A 21,290-nucleotide genomic window follows, 5' to 3' on the forward strand; every position below is an offset into this window, starting at 1 on the left:
GGAAACGGGATTTTCTGGTTTGAGTAAATGTTGCCTATGCAAGGAAGAAAATGAAGATATATCCCATCTATTTATCGAATGCCCATTCTAAGATTCTCTTTGGATCAGAGTGATCAATAGGCTAAATCCTAGAGCAGATTGGGATAGATCTCATGTGGTCACGAGCCTAAAAAAATGGATTACAAATAATAATCTATACAAACATTTACCTTTCTTTACCTCTTGGAGATTATGGAGGATAAGGAATTAGGGCATTTTTTAGCATGCGAATCTAGACGTTAATGGGACATGTGTCAATATATCTAGATAATTTATAGGATTTGGACCATTTGAAGAGAGAGTTCCCCTTTCTGTCACATTCTTTAGACCTGTGTGGGACCACTTTCCTATTGGACTCTCCAATGGGTCTTCGACAAGAGGCAAGTGCATCAATGGCATGTCTATGTATCTAAGCCGAGGTGACTTCTATCACTTTGTCTAGTATAGTGGGCGACGATCCAACACCAAGGCCAAGTTATTAGCAATATGGGGTGTCTTGTTTTATGCCATATTGTTAGACATTGAGGTCAATTCTATTTTTGGAGACTCTAAGATAGTGGTAGATTGGGCTAATGGGAAGAACAAAACTTAGAACTCAAACCTGACCAATTGGAAAATAGGATCAATTTACTGTTGAAAGAATTAAATCAGGTCCCAATCTCACACATTTATAGGGTACGAAACAATAAAGCAACCAAGCTTTCCGAAGAGGGGTGTGAGGCATAATAAGAAAAGATCTATTATAGAACTTATGTTCATGGTATACCTCATCGGTCTGGTTTTATCACTTTTTTATTGTTCTAGTCATCAGAGTCATTTTGTCGTATTTAAAATTTATGGCATCTTTAAGAGATAGGCGGATAGTATTTGCTGAAAGACTATTGATAATTCGTGTGCCTCACATACTCTGATTGTGCATAATCAAAAACATATAATCAGATATTTTGTACTTCTTTTAGACAGAAATAGGTTAGTGACAATTAGCATGGAACAAAATTGACAAATTTATGCCAAAAAAATATTTTTGAAGGCTGCAGAGGAGAGAAATATGTAAATTGCGCTCTCTTTTATTATATAAAAGAAGCGTTTTTTTAGCGTGAAAAATTTATGAATTAGTTAACATCTTATGGTATTAATGTGATCTCATAATCTATCTACCTTCGATGGACTTTGATAAGCCTTCGATCTTACGAGTAATGGACTTGTGAAAATCCTCGCCTGCCTAGATTAGAAAAACAATTAATCTTATGAAGAGGCAAATGGTGAATCCAATGTCTATTGTAGCAAGTTGTTGGTAAGAAATACGAAAATTGTTGTCAAAGAAGAATCATGCGCTTAGTACCATACTAAAGGTGAGGAGGAAAATCAGGACACCATAATCGTATTTGCACTTAATGTTTGGCAGGAAGCGAAGATATGTTTCACTTGCGCCTGTTTAGGGAAAAAGGAATTGCAATTAGATCACCAGATATTGCTTTCAACTCTCCTCTCACCCTGTATTATGCTTATCAGGCACAATATGGACCGTAATCCTATACAGAGATATTGTAGCCAACATTGAGAGAAACCCAATCCCACAAAGAAATCGATTAAAATGCTTCTAAAGAGATATGTTTTGGAATTTATATGGAAATCAACTATAAATATTACTTTTTATTTTTTTACAAAGGAAAGAAAACAACTATCCCTTTGGCTCAAAGGAAAGAGTGGGTGAGGTTTCTATTTACAAGCTAGCTCATAATTATATTCACTTAAGGTGCTTTTTTCAGACCCATTACAACAATAATCCTCAAATATAAGAACTCATAATATCACCCATTAACAGTTGAAATAATTTTATTAAACAATGCTTCAAAGTGTTTTGATGAAAATCCATATTCATAACTAAAAATGATGTAGAAAATGTTTAACATAATATAAGAATTAATGCATTCAAAATGAATGTTTGCAGATAGTAGTGTTGAACAAAGTTTTATATATATATATATATATATATATATATATATATATATATAAGTTTTTACTGGTATAGATTTATAGTAAGCACCTATCTAGTATGTGTTGAGAGAGATCAATCTCTTTAGTTACAAATCTCTTTAGAGTGAAATTTGGAAAGAAAATCCACACCTCATCCCTTATAAAATTTGTAGTGATTCTCTCTCTATATATAAAGTGTGAAATTTTCATTGCTTAAATTGTATATTTGAATTCTATATAGAGAACACATCTTAAAGCTGTAAGTAAAATTGGAAAAAAAACATATACCTAAAAAAAGACCAAAATGTAAAACAGTGAGAATATCTTGAATGTTTTAATGATAAAAACTTATTTTTTCCATTATATATATATATTTTTAAATAATATATAATAAACACATAGTTGAAATCAAATTATTTGACATAACATGTGCATTAGTACATTTTATTTATAGACTGAATTTTTTTCGTATGAGTATACTTTTAGGTGTATGTCATTCTTAATCAAAATAATCTGTTAATGACTCACATTGAAATTTTCTATTATTATAAATATTTTTAAATGCTTATTAATTTTATATTAGGAATTGAATATATATATATTTATATAATTGAAGGAATTACACATTTCCCATATATATATGTGTGTGTGTGTGTGTGTGTACTCAATTAATGATCACCATATTATTATTATTATTGAGAAGTAATTGATAGTTTTTATTTCATGCTTAAACTTTCAATTTATTTTTCCCATGTTCCAAATTAAACAATATATTATACACAACATTATTTAAATATATATGAAGTCATATAGATATAAATTAGTTAACATAAATCATCAAACGGTTTATTTAAATTTTGTTTTGAAATATTTTTGAAAAGTATGAGATTTAAACATCTTTCTCACATTTTTTCCCCTTGTAATTATTTTCTCTTCTTTTAAATTTGATATGAAAATATATTATTTCATGTGGTTCACTAAATATTTTATTCATAACTGAGAGTTACTAAAACAGTTTTACCACATTGGATTGTAATATCAATAACAAAAAATCGATTGATGATAATGATCTTAGGATTATTGATGTTTTATATGTTTTTAATTAAAACTAATTAAATATGCACATTCATTTTAATTTTTTTATTATAGACTACATTAGTTGTTTTCTATTTATAGAATTTCTTATTTTCATTTTAATTCCTAAAGTTTTAATACTAAAATTGTTCATTAATTATTATTATATCAGTGTATTTATATAAATTTAAAAAATTAGAATATTTTTTTTTATAATATATATTTTATAGTGTTTGAATTTGAAAAAATAACAAAATTAACTAAAATATAATTTTATTTTAAACTAGAAAATACCGCTAAAGGTGAAAAGATACACTGAAAGAATAACAGATTTCTAAATCATTAAACATTAAAAACTATTTTTTTAATAATGTAAATATTATATAAAGATCAATTTGAGTTGAAGGCTAGCGACTTGTCCCCGGGCTGCATAATGGGTTTGACTGCTCTAATCTCGCTTTCCTAGTTTCTGTCAAAAAATTTGCGCATCCTATATTGTTCCAACATCCATTCACCAATTTCCTATCCTTCCAAATTCCACTCATATGTCTTCCACCACTGATATTTCTTCCATTTGATGGAGTTTTGGTTCCATTTTAAAAATGGAGATGTTTGACATCTCTCCAAGTTTCAAATCTAGTAAAAAAATTGTCATCAAGACATTTGATGTTAGATAGAAATAGTCAACAAATTTGTTTGTTTTAGTTTAATGGACATATGGAAATAATCTGCAAATTTATTGTTTTATTACTATTATTATTATTAAAAGGTTTTTGAAACTATTAAAAGGGCAAGTGTCAATATTCTGGAACTTAAGCGAAAATTAATATACGTTTTTTGAAGATAAGCGAAAAGTTAATTGAAGTTCAATATACTATTCCTATATGAATATGAAATAAATAATTTAATATTCAATGAATGTTTAAGGCCCAGATATACTAGAAGACATACAATTGCTCCATTTTCATTACACAACTAACACATGCATATGTATTGACTTATTAAAAACTGCACAATACCATTCACGTGCATTTCACATCAACAAGACATGCCCCATGGTTTAAGAGTGTGAAGTCAATTGTTACACTTGTAATTTCTAATCCAACATGGCTAGTCTTAGTTTGCATTATGTAATTCCATGAAAATGAAACAAGAATGATAATTTCAAGTCAATCCTAACATTAGCTTCATTATTAGACTAATTATATCTACTAATTAAAAGAGAAATTCAATCAATGGGATCATAATTTCTATGGCTCAATAAAAATCTAGCAATATATTTCGCAGTAAAGAAAATTTTGGAATCAACGGGAAGAAATTTCCCCACCGTGGTCTTAGAGACATGAACTGTGGTAAAAGAAGTTGTAATTTTGAAAATCATTAGTGAAGAAGGGGGAACTATACCCAGGTCAGCCAAGCGTTTAATTGTTTCGTCTTTGTAAACTCTTACCATACTCGAAACCTTGACGACTATAATGGATAAGGAAGATGACAAAGACTCCATAGGCATGCGGCATGGGTTCTGGTGTATCTACAGCTGATTTGAGAAAAGGAAAAAGAAAGTTGTGTTTCCTATCAGATTTCGGAGGTGTGGAATATTGTTCAGATAAGGAAGTGCACTCGTTACTAACACATTCTTCCTCCTTGGTATTGGAAACTTGGGAGCAACAACATCTTCATTCTTAATTTCTGAAATATCACCCATTCTACTTGCTTATATGCTAAAAATACCCCACATAATGAAGAAAATTGAAGTAGAGAGAACACATCCCTTTTCTTGTAAGGCATGCTAGAGCAAGCTACATATGTTCACAAATTCTAGTGGGAGATTGAATTTAAAACTTCCCATTCCTCATAATTTCCAAGATAAGTTTTCTAATTAGTTTAATGCTACGTCATTGATGGCATCCAAAAAAAATCCCCGTCAATTCCCGAATTTGTGACATGAATTCCATCTCCAATACCCCAACGATGTCTTGGTCCTCCTGACGGCTTGTGTATGTTTATGGATCATTACATTTTCAATCAAAGATATTTTGAGTGATAAATCATCTTCAGATCATTATATAACATAATATTATGGTAGATGACAAGTAAAATTAAGGTAAAATATAGATTAGAGGAGGTAAAATAGCAAAAGTCTCAACAAAATTAGGTGGGGGACTTAGGATGAGATCATTTCTTATCTGAGAAAAGTGACTCTCTAGGAATTCTATAAATGTATTGGGTACAAATAAAAATACCAGTCTCAGAGGGACTCTGTGAGAGTTCTATATATGTACTAGGTACAAAGCCAAATACCAACACAAAGAATCCAAAATTTATTAATCTCATATTGTTTAGTTTGCACTACTCTATGTACTGAAATTGTCCCTATAAACTAAGGTAAGGGAGATGGAAGTGTTATTCCAAATGGCGTGGTCATTAGGATATTTACCATGATCACAGAGTAGGATAATTATGGTGGATTGCAAAAAAATCAATGATGGCCACAGAATCATATGCGTAAAGGAAGCTTCTTAGGACATGATGGGACATTCTGAACTGAAATCCAAAAGGGATTTCATGTGTCCAAAAGAAAATAAAAGAATGGTGTTTCTCACAATATCAATTGTACGTAGGCCCAAACTTCTAGCTATCAAATTTTATTCTAGTTTGAGGTGACTGTCAAATTTTTATGTTAACTTGCTTTGGACGATTATGTGTGTACACGGATTAGATCCCTCAAGAAACTATGTATATATTAATTCGTAATGCCAACCTTCTATTTTTCACTAGAAATATTCCTTTAAATTCATGGCATTTCCTATTGTCCTTGAAGATTCATTCGTGTCAAAATTAGTTTTCGAGTGATATATCTTTTCTATGTGTGTGAAGAAATTACTGTTTTAGGTGCTCTCTTGTTTAAGAACTTACAGTTCCTGATGATTTCTGGATATTTTCGTTAGGGTACTTTTAAGTTTAGTTGTATATGAAGAACATCTGAGTTATGATGCTTGCTGCATCTGTCAGTGCCCACTATGGATACTTGTCGTAAAAATGGCTTTGCAAAATAGTTTAATTAAGACCTTAATTTTGGGGTTACCATGCATCTAGACACCATGTATACTGCAAAATATGTGCAATATTGAATTGAATCTTTGACTTTGGGGTAAAATTCCATTGGGTCACTCTGCGTAAATTAAATTGTGAATTGGATCATGTAAAATATTGAAGGTAGGCCCTTGAATTTGGCCTTAGTCCGAAATTTGTCCTCTGGGGAAGAAAACTTTCAATTATTGTAAATGGAAGGCCTGGTATGTGGATTTGGAACATGAAAGATTATTTTGGGGTGGATTAAAGACTTGTAACTTCTCATTGTTAATTGGATCATTGGAATACAATATTTTGTTAAAGTCTCTTCATCTCAATTTCGTGTAACTTATATTTTAAATATTAAAAAAATATTGAAACCTTAATTGGGTTTGTTTGGATATAAAAAATCAAGAGTAGTGACGCTTATTTTTCTTTTTATTTCTTAATGTATATATAATTTTTTTCGTTTATCATTTAAAGACTTGTAACTTCTTAATGTTAATAGGTTCATTGGAATACAATATTTTGTTCAAGTGTCTTCATCTCAATTTTGGTAACTTATATTCTAAATATAAAAAAATAAAATATTAATCTTTTAATTGCCTTTGTTTGGATATAAAAAATCAAGAGTCGTACAGTAAAGCTTTATTAAAGAACCGCTCTATGGAAAAAGCATGTGTATATGCATGTGCACTATACAACATTAATGATTTTGGTTGGCGTTTTTGTCTTGATGTTTTTCTATTCTTGGTTTTCTTTAGTATCCTTAGGTAATATTCATGATGTAATTTCCAAAATATGCTATGAATCTTTTTGGATGTAATTTTCAAAATCATCGATGTCATTACATAGTCATGGAAAAGGATTGCACATTACTAAAACTTTCTAATTTTTGTGTACAAATAAATTGGTGGAGAAGACATGGTGGACATATTATACACAAACATAATTCATATGTTGCAAACAAAGCGAAATTACAAACCACATATATACTGCTAATGAGATTCGACATATTTCAAACAAGGATTTGCTTGTTGAAAATATATCTCAACAAATTCCAACAACCAACTAACCTAATCTATCTGGTTACTAATGTAAGCATTATTTCCAAGTGCCCCCTTTAATGCTTACATTTACAACATTACACAGAATTACAAAAAATGAAAAATTACAATTCACATGTCCCATCTGCCTGATTGGTCTTCCTCGACACTTATCCCCACATGTCATTACATACTGATGGAAAAGGATTGCACATTACTAAAACTTTCTAATTTATGTCTACAAAGAAATTGGTAGAGAAGACATGGTGGACATATTACACATAAAGATAATTCATATATTGCAATCAAATCCAAATTACAAGCCACATAAATAGTGCTAATGAGATTTGACATATTTCAAACAAGGAATTTTCTCTTCTTTTAAATTTGATATGAAAATATATTATTTCATGTGGATCGCTAAATATTTGATTTATCACTGAGAGTGACTAAAACTACCACATTCGATTGTAATATCAACAGCAAAAAATCGAGTGACCATGATGAGCTTAGGATTATTGATGTTTTATATCTTTTTTATTAAAACTAATTAAATATGCACATTCATTTTTTTTATAGACTACATTAGCTTTCTATTTATAGAATGTCTTATTTTCATTTTAATTCCATAAATATTTGATACTAAAATTGTTCATTAACTTTTTTATATCATATTATTTATATAAATTTAAAAAATTAGAATATTTTTTTTTATAATATATATTTAATATTGTTTGAATTTGAAAAAATAACAAAAATTAACTAAATTATAATTTTATTTTAAACTAGAAGTTGCCCCTAAAGGTGAAAAGGTACACCAAAAGAATAACATATTTGGAAATCGACTATTTTGAAAAACTAAATGACTAAACATTAAAAACTCTTTTTTCTAATAATGTGAATATTATATAAATATCAAACTCAGTCGAAGGCTAGCGACTTGTTCCCTAGGACGCATAATGGGTTTGGCTACTCTAATCTCACTTTCCCAATTTCTTTCAAAATATTTACCCATCCTATATCGTTCCAACATCCATTCACCAATTTCCTATCCTTCCAAATGCCACTAATATGTCTTCCATTTAATGGAGTTTTTCTTCCATTTTAAAATGGAGATCTTTGAAATCTCTCCAAGTTTCAAATCTAGTAAAAATATTGTCATCAAGACATTTGATGTTAGATAGAAATAGTCGGTAAATTTGTTTTGTTTAGTTTAATGGTGATATGGAAATAGTTTGCAATTTTTTTTTAGTTTTTTATTATTATTAAAAGGTTTTTGAAATTGTTAAAAGGGAAACTATCAATCTTTTGGAACTTTGAGAAAGTTAATATACGTTTTTTGAAGATAAGTGAAAAGTTAATTGAAGTTCAATATAATATTCCTCTATGAATAGGAAATAAATAATTTAATAGTCAACGCATGTTTAAGGCCTAGATATACTAGAAGACATACAATTACTCCAATTTCATTACCCAATTAACACATGCATATGTATTGACTTATTAAAAACTTCACAGTACCATTCACGTGCATTTGACAACAAAAAAATATGACCCATGGTTTAAGAATGTGAAGTCAGTTGTTACAATTGTAATTCCTAATCCAGCATGGCTAGTATTTGTTTGCACTGAGTAATTCTATTAAAATGAAACAAGAATGATAATCTCAAGTCAATCTAACATTAGCTTCATTATTATACTATTTAGATCTACTAATTCAAACAAAAATTCAATCGATGGGATCATAATTTTTATGGCTCATTAAAAATCTGGCAATATATTCTGCGAGACTCGAGACTGAAAGTTTGAAACTAACGAGGACTTGATAGAAACAAAAATGTTTAATCAGAAGTTTTATGGGTGGAATTTTTTTGCAGTAAAGAAAATTGCGGAATCAACGGGAAGAAATTTCCTTGTCATGGTCTTAGAGACATGAAACTGTGGTAAAAGAAGTTATCATTATGAAAATCATTGGTGAATAAGGGGGGAATATATCGAGGTCAACCAAGTGTTTAATTGTTTCATTTTCATATACTCTTACCATACTGGAAACCTCGACGACTATAATGGATAAGGAATACGACAAAGACTCCATAGTCATGAGGCGTGGGTTCTGGTGTATCTACAACTGAGTTGAGATGAGGAAAGAGAAAGTTTCATTTCCTATCAGATTTCCGAGGTGTGGAATATTCTTCACATAAGGAAGTGCACTCGTTACTAACACATTCTTCTTCCCTAGTCCTAGAAACTTGGGAGCAACAATATCTTCATTCCTAATTTTTAAAATATCACCCATGTTTCTTGCTTATATGCTCAAAAATACCCCACATAATGAAACAAATTGAAGTAGAGAGAACACATACCTTTTCTTGTAAGCGCATGCTAGAGAAAGCTACATATGTTCACAAATGCCAGTTGGAGATTTCATTTAAAACTTCCTATGCCTAATAATTTCCAAGATAAATTTTCCAATTAGTTTAATACTATGTCATTGATGGAATCCACAAAAAATCCCCGTCAAGCCCTGAATTTGTGACATGAATTCCGTCCAATACCCCAACGATGTCTTGATCTCCCGACGGCTTGTGTATGTTTATGGATCATTACCTTTTCAATAAAATATATTTTGAGTGATAAATCATGTTCAAATCATTATACAACATAATATTATGGTAGATGACAAGTAAAATTAAGGTAAAATATAGATTAGAGGAGGTAAAATAGAATAAGCCTCAGCAAAATTAGGTGGGGGGACTCAGGATGAGATCATCGTTTATCTGAGAAGAGTGACTCTCTAGGAATTCTATAAGTGTACTAGGTACAAAGGAAAATTCCAATCTCTGAGGGACTCTGCAAGAGTTCTATATATGTGCTAGGTACAAAGCCAAATACCAACACAAAGAATCCAAAATTTATTAATCTCATATTTTTCATTTTGTACTACTCTAAGTATTGAAATTGTCCCTACAAATTAAGGTAAGGGAGATGGATGTGTCATTCCAAAGGGCGTGATCATTAGGATATTTCTCATGATCAAACAGTAGGATAATTACTTTGGGTTGCAGAAAAATCAATGATGGCTACATAATCATATTCGTAAAGAAAGCTTCTTAGGACATGGTGGGACTATCTGAATTGAAATAAAAAAGGGACTTCTTCGGTCCAAAAGAAAATAAAAGAATGGTGTTTCCCACAATCTCAATTGTAGGTAGGCCCAAACTTCTAGCTATAAAATTTTATTCTAGTTTGAGGTGACTGTCGGATCTTTATGTTAACTTGCCTTAGACGATTATGTGTGTACACAGATCAAATCCCTCAAGAAACTATGTATATATTAATTTGTAATGCCAACCTTCTATTTTTCACTAGAAAGATTCCTTTAAATTCATGGCATTTTTTGTTGTCCTTGAAGATTCATTGATGTCAATATTAGTTTTAGAGTGATATATCTTTTCTATGTGTGTGAAGAAATTATTGTTTTAGGTGCTCTCTTGTTTAAGAACTTACATTTCTTGATGATTTTTGGATATTTGCATTAGGCGACTTTTAAGTTTAGTTGTGTTTGAAGAACATATGAGTTATGATGCTTGCTACATCTATCAGTGCCCACTATGGATACTTATCGTAAAATGGGCTTTGCAAAATAGTTGAATTAAGACCTTAATTTTGGGGTTAGTATGCGTCTAGATACCTTTTATACTGAAGAATATGCACAATATTGAATTGAATCTTTGACTTTGGGGTAAAATTCGATTGGGTCACTCTGCGTAAATTAAATTGTTAATTGGATCATGTAAAATACTGAAGGTAGGCCCTTCAATCTGGCCTTAGTCCGAAATTTGTCCTATGGGGAACAAGACTTTTAATTATTGTAAATGGAAGGCCTGGTATGTGGGTTTGGAACATGAAAGATTATTTTGGGGTGGATTAAAGACTTGTAACTTATTATTGTTAATTGGCTCGTTGGAATACAATATTTTGTTAAAGTCTCTTCATCTCAATTTCTTGTAACTTATATTTTAAATATTAAAAAAATATTGAAACCTTAATTGGGTTTGTTTGGATATAAAAATTCAAGAGTAGTGACACTTATTTTTCTTTTTATTTCTTAATATATATATTTTTTTTCATTTATCATTTAAAGACTTGTAACTTCTTAATGTTAATTGGTTCATTGGAATACAATATTTTGTTAAAGTGTCTTCATCTCAATTTTGTGTAACTTATATTTTAAATATAAAAAATATTAAACTTTTAATTGCCTTTGTTTGGATATCAAAAATCAAGAGTCATACAGTAAATCTTTATTAAAGAACCGCTCTATGGAAAAATCATGTGTATACACATGTGCACTATACAACATTAAAGATTTTGGTTGGCGTTTTTGTCTTGATGTTTTTCTATTCTTAGTTTTCTTTAGTGTCATTAGGTAATATTCATGATGTAATTTCCAAAATATGCTATGAATCTTTTTGGATGTAATTTTCAAAATCATCGATGTCATTACATAGTCATGGAAAAGGATTGCACATTACTAAAACTTTCTAATTTTTGTGTACAAATGAATTGGTAGAGAAGACATGGTGGAAATATTATACACAAAGATAATTCATATATTGCAAAAAAAAAGAAATTACAAACCACATAAATAGTGCTAATGAGATCCGACATATTTCAAACAAGGATTTGCTTGTTGAAAATATCTCTCAACAAATTCCAACAACCAACTAACCTAATCTATCTAGTTACTAATGTAAGCATTATTTCCAAGTGCCCCCTTTAATGCTTACATTTACAACATTACATAGAATTACAAAAAATGACAAATTACAATTCACATGTCTCATTTGCCTGATTGGTCTTCCTCGAAACTTATCTCCACATGTCATTACATACTGATGGAAAAGGATTGCACATTACTAAAACTTTCTAATTTTTGTGTACAAATAAATTGGTAGAGAACACATGGTAGACATATTACACACAAAGCTAATTCATATATTGCTATGAAAGCCACATTACAAGCCACCTAAATAGTGCTAATGAGATTCGACATATTTCAAACAAGGAATTACTTGTTGAAAAAATCTCTCATCAAATTCCAAAAACCAACTAACCTAATCTATCAATTTACTAATGTAAGAATTATTTCCAAGTGCCCCCTTTAATGCTTACATTTAAGTCATTACACATAACTACAAAAGATGACAAATTACAATTCACATGTCTCATCTGCCGGATTGGTCTTCCTCGACACACTTATCCCCTCTCTAAAGTCTCTCGACAATGCTCTTTTCACCAACACAATATTCGGGCTTCCTATTCAACTCGTTTAAGACATAATCGTCTCTAACCATGTTTGATGAAATTTCTATAATTGACACTTCTCGATCTCTTGAAGGACAATCTTGATACTGGACTGTATCGAGAAGTCATTTATGCAACTAGCATTTCTACACATGGATATCATAACAAAACTTGTATCAAATTCTCTTGCAGTCCCTTCAACCTTTAAATGATAAGTAAGTGCATCGTTTGTTTCAGTGTTCCAACCGTGCATTCAATGTTCTCCTAAAACACATAGTTTATGTCGACCAAGACACTGAAGTGATTAAGGCTACGAAAATCAAGACAATTATAGACTCGAGCGTGTCAACCGTGCCAAAAATTTAACACTTCAAAAGAAGATAATGTTAAGAGAAATATATTCGATCGTCTTTGTCTTCATCTAAAATTCAAGTCTGGTTCCCTCTTCTTCGCGTTTCTCACTGGACCACAACGAAGTAACAATGGAAATAGAAGCAGTGAGAGTTAGAAAGCGCTACTGCTATGGAGTTCCCACACCATGGATCCTAAATTTGAACATGGAAATCACAGTACCCGCAACATACTTAAGGTGAATAAACGCCATGTCTTTGCCCAGACACACCCGCGGGCCACCATGGAAGACTGTGAACTTGAAGGGATTCTGCCGGACGAAATGGACATCCTTCTTCACCCACCTCTCTGGCTTGAATTGAAGACAGTCGATGGTCCAGATGGCCTCCATTCGACCCATGGTGTACTCATCATAAGTCGCGCGATTGCCTTTTCCCACCAAAGTCTTGTCTAACCAGAAAAATGGATTCTTGAAGAGATGTGAATAGATGATGCCTCCGGACTCGTTGTTCGTTAGAATACAAGATTATAAGAAAAAGAGTTATTATAATGTTACTAAAATTACCAATATTTATATATTTTATTTATCAACTAACTGCTATATTTGATGAGGGTTTTAATAATATTTATTTTATTTTAATTTATTTTATATATATATATATATTAAAAATAAAAAAACAAAATTGAATTTATAATATTTACACAAAAATATTTATAATGTTATTATTACTTTTATCATAATGTTAATATATGTTATTTATATAGCAATAAAAATATTTCTATATATATAAACAACTACAGAAGATTATGTTATTTATATATCAATATATATATAAACAATTAAAAAAGAGAAAACGGGAATCCAATAATTTCTTATTAATATTATTATATTATTAAAAAATGTCTCATAAGTTTTTTTAAATTTATAATGATAAAAATGAGGAATGTTAACCACCCTAAACTTACAATAATGGAAATGAAGAATCTTAGCCATACCCTTAACCTCCTCCATACATATATGAGGCTTAGGAAGAGGCTTAGTCTTCATTAAGATATATATACTTATGCTAAATATTTTGGAACAGCTGGAGAAATGGATAATCTTAGTGCTCGAGATTTTATAGCACCGATAATTACACAGTAACATGTGGTATCAGCTACAATTTTGTGATATTATACCAAATTTGTGAACTTATAAGTATTCCCATAATATTGTACAACTCGTTTGGCTAGTATGTCTGAAAATGACTCGTTCTCTGAGCAAATCTAACGGCCATTTGAAGTATCTGAGCATTGCAGTACATGAAAAGCTGATTTCAAGCCACCCTCTTAAGGTTTTCCACAAATATAAACTCTGTACAATCATAAGGTTTAAAGAATGCAAGCTTTCCGAGCTCGTGTACAGCTTCTATCACACGCTCTAGCCTTGCAACAATCTCCGTTATAAGGGATGACAAGGCGGCTAATGGAAGTGCCTCGGCAAATTCTACACCATATCTGCCTTTCATCGAAAGACGACAGGTTTCTGACAGAGTATATTTTCTTTCACTGTCTATTTCCTCTTTTCTAGCCCGGGGATCCAGTTCTTCTGATGACATTTCAGAGCTGGACCGGTGTTCATCTTGATCACAAATGATATTTTGCTCGACATCTTTGAATATCTGTCTGGGTTGATGATCCTGGTCTTCTGGAGTTTGAGTGAGATTTACATTGAGATTTGTGGTCTCTGCACTTGAAAGACATTGACCTGCACAGCAGAACGGCTGGATGAAGTGCCAAAGTTTTGACTGAAGACAGAATGCCATATTGAGCTCTTGTAGTGCATCGTGCAGGCTCTGCATTACGTTTTGTGAGGGAGGGCATTGTTCCATGCATCTCATGCTTTCTGCCAGCTGTCGCAGTACAAGGGCTACCTGGAAGCCCACCTTCGTGAATGGTTTCTCGAGTGCCTCTATGGTAAAGTGAGGTGCCTGGAGCATAAACGATAATTAAAGCCTAGACTCAACATGGATAATGTTGATTGATAAACAATATTTGAGGGCTCACCTGAATATCTGAGCGGAGACATCCGTGCAGGCCAACAACAGAGTATGCCAAGTGACGTAGCGTCCCTCCCACTTTAACATATTGTTTCCATGGATGACCGAATCTGAATTTACCATGTCTCGGCTCCCAGCTAGCAAAAGTTGCCTGAAAAATAAAAAATGAATATATTGTTAGTTTGGCTCCAAAATATTCACATTCCCCGTTAACAAATCACCAGAAATTCAACCTATAGACGTTGGCAACAGATTCCTTTTATCGTAAGACCAAACAAAATAAGAGTATGTATACCAGGGATTCTTCACTGGTTTTAGAATCTAAGACATTTCTGTATCCTTGGGAGATTGGGTCTTCTGCGGATTCTCCCGCCTCTAGGACGTCGGGGTCCTTCAAATACTCCAGCACGCATCCTGTGTCCATGCATCATATGGCAGAATATTATATATACTATTACTGCCTTGTAAATTAAGTAACATCATCTAGCATTAATTTGATCCCATAATTTATCTACATTCTATGGACTTTGATAAGCCTTGAATCTTACGAATGACGGACTTGTGAAGATCCTCTCCTGCCCATATTGGAGAAACTATTAAACTTATTATGAGGCAAATGGCGAATCCAATGGCTATCGTAGCAAGTCGTTGGTAAGCAATACCGAAACCGTTGTCAAAGCGGGATCCTGAGACTGCGACGCCATAATCGTATTTGCGCTTTATGTTGGGCAGAAAACGCAGATATGTTGCAACTGCCCCTGCTTGATGCAAAAGGAATTATAGTTAAATCATCAGATACCGGTTACAACTCTCATCTCGTCATGTTGTGTACTGATCAGACACAGTAAGGACACTAATCCTATATAGAGAAATAGTAGCCAACATTGAAAGAAACCCAATCCCGCACAAAAGTCGAGCAAAATGCTTCAAACAAGATAATATACCAGAGATCTACAATAGAAAGGATACACCACATAAAGAAAATGATGCACGACATAGGGATTGTGTGGCTAGCCACCTCGATCATCTAAGGACATGGTTGCAGGAATTTATAGCGGAAATCGATGGTGGATATTATACTTTTTATAAAGGAAAGGAATTATAAGAGTGAGATTGTTGGTATCCACTTAATTTAGTTAATTGTAGATCCAGGGAATATCTTAGAATTTGATCATTGAACTTTCTCATAATCACCCTATTTTAGTATATTTGCTGAATCTGCAGTCTACAATAGTTGTTGGTATTTGGCTGCAGTCTACAATAGTTGCTGGTATTTGGTTAACGGACAAGTATATTCGCTTAAAAGTATGTTTTCAAATCTATTACAACAATAATTATCAAAATATAAAAGCCATCATATCTCCCATTAAAAAACTTCGATAAAAAAATAATAATGATTCCACTCAATCACCCAAAATAATCGTAATTATACGATACTTTCATTTATCAATACTTAAAAACAACCTATATCTATATCAGCAACACTTTCATTTATCGTACCCTGAGCATGTATCATATATCAAGAATCTATGTCCAGAAATTCTTCCCATTCTAAAATGAGCTATAATTTAGAATTCTTAAAACAAACAAATACCCACAACGTGAAGCAGTAAAATAGGCAAAACTAGAACGCACAGAAGGGTTAGAATGGTTCAGCCTATTTTTCTCCTTATTTTAATAAAATTAATTTTTTTTTTTATTAATGAAAGTTTCTTTAAATTATCAACCTACCTAAAACAAAGCATGAAAAGCAGATAACGATGCGCTCTCCTAGACCCACAAACGTGTCTGCAATGAACCCTACAAATACACCAAAAGTGCCTGCTAGCAATGTGCCGATTGCTCTATTGAAGCCTTTACTCAAAGTAGCACCTGCAAGAAAATATTCCACACAAGATTAGGCAAAAGTTCTTCCTTAAATTCAATATGGGCCAAGAAGCCATATAGCCTCTGTCAAAACATTTATCCGTGAGAATACTGCAAATTGTAAAGATTGAATGCATTATCATTCTTAAAACAAATGTAATAAAAGATCCACATTACCTGCAGTAAATTCAAAAACCACCACAACAGTCATGATAGCCCAGTTGGCATTGCCACCAACGCCATGAAATAATTTATCCGTTAGATAGAACATACATGCCACTGATAATGCAATCCCAACTTTGATTGCATGCATAATTCTCCGTGGATCATCTTTGCCCAACTGCAAAAAATCCTTGGCGAATTTTCTCAAAATGAGCTTCAGTGCGGGGATTTTGTTCAATCTTCTAAACAAATTCGATCTTTCAGAAGATCCAGTTGCACAGTTCTGTGATCTGTTCATTGCAATGCCGATGTTGCACTCAGCCGACCTTTGATCCGCCATTGACAAACCGGAAACACAAGAAACCGGAAACACAAGCTTTCAAATAACAGGAGTCGATATCCTATCAATGTAAATCTGGGTGGAGCGCGTTACAAAGCTTGCGATAACAGGAAACCAAGAAGACTCCCAGGGTTTACCCCAAGCGTGTTGAATTGGTTTCAATGTGGCGCATATAATCTTATACGCGATTATTGTGTATTCCTCAGTTCCTATGTTGGAGTGCGCGAAGCATTAAATATTTTCGATTTGGTATGGTGAGTAATTACGTGTTCGCGTCAAATAAAAATTTAAAACTTCAGTTACAAGTTATTCAGAAAGAAGTAAATGTCCTAAATCACGGAAGATGGATAACAGCATAGTCTAAACACGCCATGGTTTTGAGAAAATTTAGTTTAAATTTTTCAAAAACTGGATTACAACGGTTTAAATGTAGTATGGTATTGAATCTAATGCCAAAAAAAATTGATTTAAACACTCAGACTACTTTCTTGAAAAAAAATCACCACTCACCCTCCCATGAAATTTCATCGTGGCCCCGTTCGACAACCCCTGCAAAAACGGCTTTCGCAGATTTGGGCATGCAGCACGGTTACGTAATCAGATTACAGTAGCGACGGGTCTCAGAGTTTTTGTGACTATGAATATGGAGGAGGTCGGCCGTAGGACTAGAACATAGAAAAAACGACGTGTGCCCTTATGCGTGACTATCGGTGAACAAATGTATTATTTGTGGACGCTTTTAACTCTTACCTTTTGGATCTTTACGCCAACTCTCTGTAAAACCCCCAACTACGGGATTGTGGCCCCACAAGCGTGGGTTACAATTAATATGGGATGAACAATATGAATTTTGTGGCCATATGTTCATAGTAATTACTTCCAAAGTTGTAAAGGTATATTTAAGGAATACAAGATTTGCAAATAAACTCGAGTATTAAATGTATGTGATTACGGTCTATTAAACTCTCTAATATAAGTGCTGTTCACATCTTATGTATGGGAACACTGTTGATTTTATTCTAAGTGTCTCACGCCCTGCTATTGGATTTTCTCCACCACTTCTAACCAGGAACTTTAAAATTAAAAATAAAATAATTATCAATACAATTATGATTAATACAATTAGAAAAATACAATCAAATTAATTATTCCTAAAACAATGCTTTATCATTAAAGTAACAACAAAAACAATAATTTATCATTAAAGTAACGACATAGACATGATGAGGGAGCTAAAAGAAAGGACTGCTATACAACAATATATAAGAACGAAAACTTGTATAAAAGTTAATCATTGCCTTAGGTTAACCAAAAAAATTTATTGTGATGCTCGTGTTGAGTAGGAAACAACATAGGATTAGAGTGTGGTATTACGCGTTTGAAAGGTATCAAAGGGTTAGAAATAATATTTTTTATATTTTTTATTACTACTCATTTAGTGTTAGTCTCTGAGGTAAAGAAATCATAATATGTTGTTTTTTAATATATATATTTTCTTTTTCATGTATAGGTACACAACTACTCATTTAGCGTTAGTTTCTAATGTAGAGAAATCATAATATGTTGTGACTACCTCAATGACAAATCATATTTGTTTTTTGTTTTTTGTTAAGTTAATCATTTCTTATAATAAATTGACATACCAAATATCAAATAGATAAGGATATTTTAAATTATATCAAATAAATAATGATATTTTAAATTAAAGTATTGTGTAGAAGATGGAAGTGTTTACGGAAGAAATTTTTTTCTAAATATCCCAATCAAATAAGAGAAGTACTTTCAAAAGTGACCGAAGTTGGTATATCAATAAAGTGATTTTTAGCTCTTTTGAAATCAATCTATAAAGAAGCAATCGATGCTATAAATCTAGATACAAACAATTATATCGATACTATACAACTAGATACAAACGAAAATTATATCAGTGTAAGAAATTTGAGTGGTTGAATCCTATAGCATTGAGATGATGAGCTTTTCCTGGATAGCTAAGTGTGACCATTAGCCCAGGAAATTGCAGCTATTTAAGGCCAAAGTTTAAAACCTTTTTTGAAAATCCCATCATGTGAAAAAAAGTTAGTGTTCAAGTGTTTTTAGAAGCCCATAAAACTATTTGATACCAAAGTTTAAACCTTTCTTTGAAAACCCCATCTTGTGAGAAAGAGACCGCTATCATAATACAAAACCATAACAAATCTATAACAATACACTACAATATCCATGGCACATTAGTGAGAACATATTTGTAATAATAAATTGTTGTACCTATAAACTGTGAACAATAAACCAATGGAGAAATCCAATGCTGGAAAAAACATTCGTTTCCATTTCACTCCACCACATATTTTAGCAGAGCTTGCGGCATAACTTTGAAATGCAAATGAAAGACCAACCAAATAACACTAATTGAATTGCAAACTAAAAAACATTAATTATAAATTTTTTATAAGAATTTTTAAAAAACCCGGATACATAAATAATTTAAATGATTATTTCCCAAAACAATTATATATCAATATTACTTCTAATGACATAGAGATGATTAGGAATCATTAGGAAACTAAAAGTTGATTGGAATAAAATATTTCAAATGACATCGCCAGGCTTCATTATTTTTAGGACTAAATGTATAGCACATTAATGGCAAGATCTTCATGTAATGTATGCACAAAAAAATACTCGAAAATATTTGATAAGGTATGCACAAAAAGAACAATTGAGAATATTCGATAGGTCGGAGTGTAAGACAACGTAAACTCCTATTAAAACAAGAATGTTAGCACCTATTGAATATTCAAAACCAATCAACGCAATACGAGAATGTTAGCACCTATTGAATATTCAAAACCAATCAACGCATCTAACATATTATTACAACGCTCGCTTTGAGTTATGCACTTAGATTGTTTCATTACTTAGGGAAAGACCCAAAGATGTTCATTGGAAATAGGAAAAAGGATTTTGTGAAAGATGAAAAGCATGCTATAGTATGGACATGAATATGTGCAACGTAATACCCTCAATTTTTCTTTACTCTCACTGCAAAGATGAAATAAAATCTAACTTCAATTTTTTCATTGTTACTACAAACATGAAAGAAAATTTTCGATAGCTTAAGAGGAAAGAAAATCTTCGATAGTTTACTTATTCAACATGGGATATAATGGAAAAAGGATTTTATGAAAGATGAAAGGCACGCTATAGTATGGACATAAATATGTGTAAGGTAATAACTTCACATTTTAGTTGTCACCGCACAAATGAACGCAAATTTTCGATAGCTTACTTATTTACTATTAGATCATGATTAATTCCATTGCCAGTAAAAAATATCTAATTGTTGCGCATGGTTTTCCCTAGACCGCACAAAGCATTATTAAATTCCACATGTGTAGAAATATGGCTCAAGATGGTTCTCAAGGCATGGACCTTCAATAAACCAATATGCACACTTGTATTACAATAAGTAGGATGTAATTCAACTTTTGAGGTATCTAGTGTCTCATGCCAGGACCAGTTATATGGAATTTCTCCATGAATATTGTCTTAGGTAAGGACAAATTGTATGGATTTTATCGTAAGGGCCTAGTTGCTGCTCTCTTAATCTCAATCTCACCCATTTGGGAACTTTATCAATTTTGCTGCCTAAAAATGGAGCTTCCATTGGCTCAAACTCCTCAGCTACATATATGATGCCAGGCGATCATTAGACTCAGTCAAAAAAATTACACAATGGAATAAATGTGAGCTTTAAATCTACGCGCTATGTGGCTGCTAAGCTTAGTGAGAATGCCGCTAGTGAAATAAAAGTAACTGAAATGGTAATGGTGGTCGTTGTAAACGCCTAGTCAGAAGTCTACACTAGAATCGTTGGCATCATCTCGGCTTATGATTCCACCCCACTTGCCATCAAAGACGAACCTATTTCCTAGCAAAGTTCTGTGAAACAACAAAGATATGGATCTCTTTAGAACCTTCTACACAAGAGGGATGTTAGGTCCCTATAATAGTAGTGTA

General features: G+C 32.2%; 1 protein-coding gene across 1 annotated transcript; it reads right to left on the reverse strand.

The window, feature by feature from the left end:
• Positions 1-14,058: 14,058 nt before the first annotated feature.
• On the reverse strand, positions 14,059-17,269 carry LOC149236385 (aluminum-activated malate transporter 14-like). The gene is made up of 6 exons (XM_089461557.1): positions 16,949-17,269; positions 16,637-16,777; positions 15,423-15,663; positions 15,201-15,321; positions 14,913-15,056; positions 14,059-14,836 (listed from the first exon to the last, which is right to left on the reverse strand). The coding sequence occupies exons 1-6, from the start codon at positions 17,229-17,231 to the stop codon at positions 14,183-14,185; spliced, it is 1,584 nt and encodes a 527-aa protein (XP_089317683.1). The 5' UTR covers positions 17,232-17,269; the 3' UTR covers positions 14,059-14,182.
• Positions 17,270-21,290: the final 4,021 nt, after the last annotated feature.

Source organism: Pinus tabuliformis, chromosome 8 (genome assembly GCF_031772625.1).
Source record: "Pinus tabuliformis cultivar Carrire ecotype Pingquan chromosome 8, CPIR1, whole genome shotgun sequence".
NCBI lineage: Eukaryota > Viridiplantae > Streptophyta > Pinopsida > Pinales > Pinaceae > Pinus > Pinus tabuliformis.

Bases quoted from the DNA above. Each gene is read 5' to 3' on its own strand.
- LOC149236385 (XM_089461557.1), bottom strand. From the start codon at position 17,231: ATGAACAGATCACAGAACTGTGCAACTGGATCTTCTGAAAGATCGAAT. The intron at 15,322-15,422 runs ATGTAGATAAAT...ATGCATGGACAC, and splicing joins GGCTTATCAAAGTCCATAGA to AGGATGCGTGCTGGAGTATT. The intron at 15,057-15,200 runs GTATACATACTC...TTTATTTTTCAG, and splicing joins AAACCAGTGAAGAATCCCTG to GCAACTTTTGCTAGCTGGGA.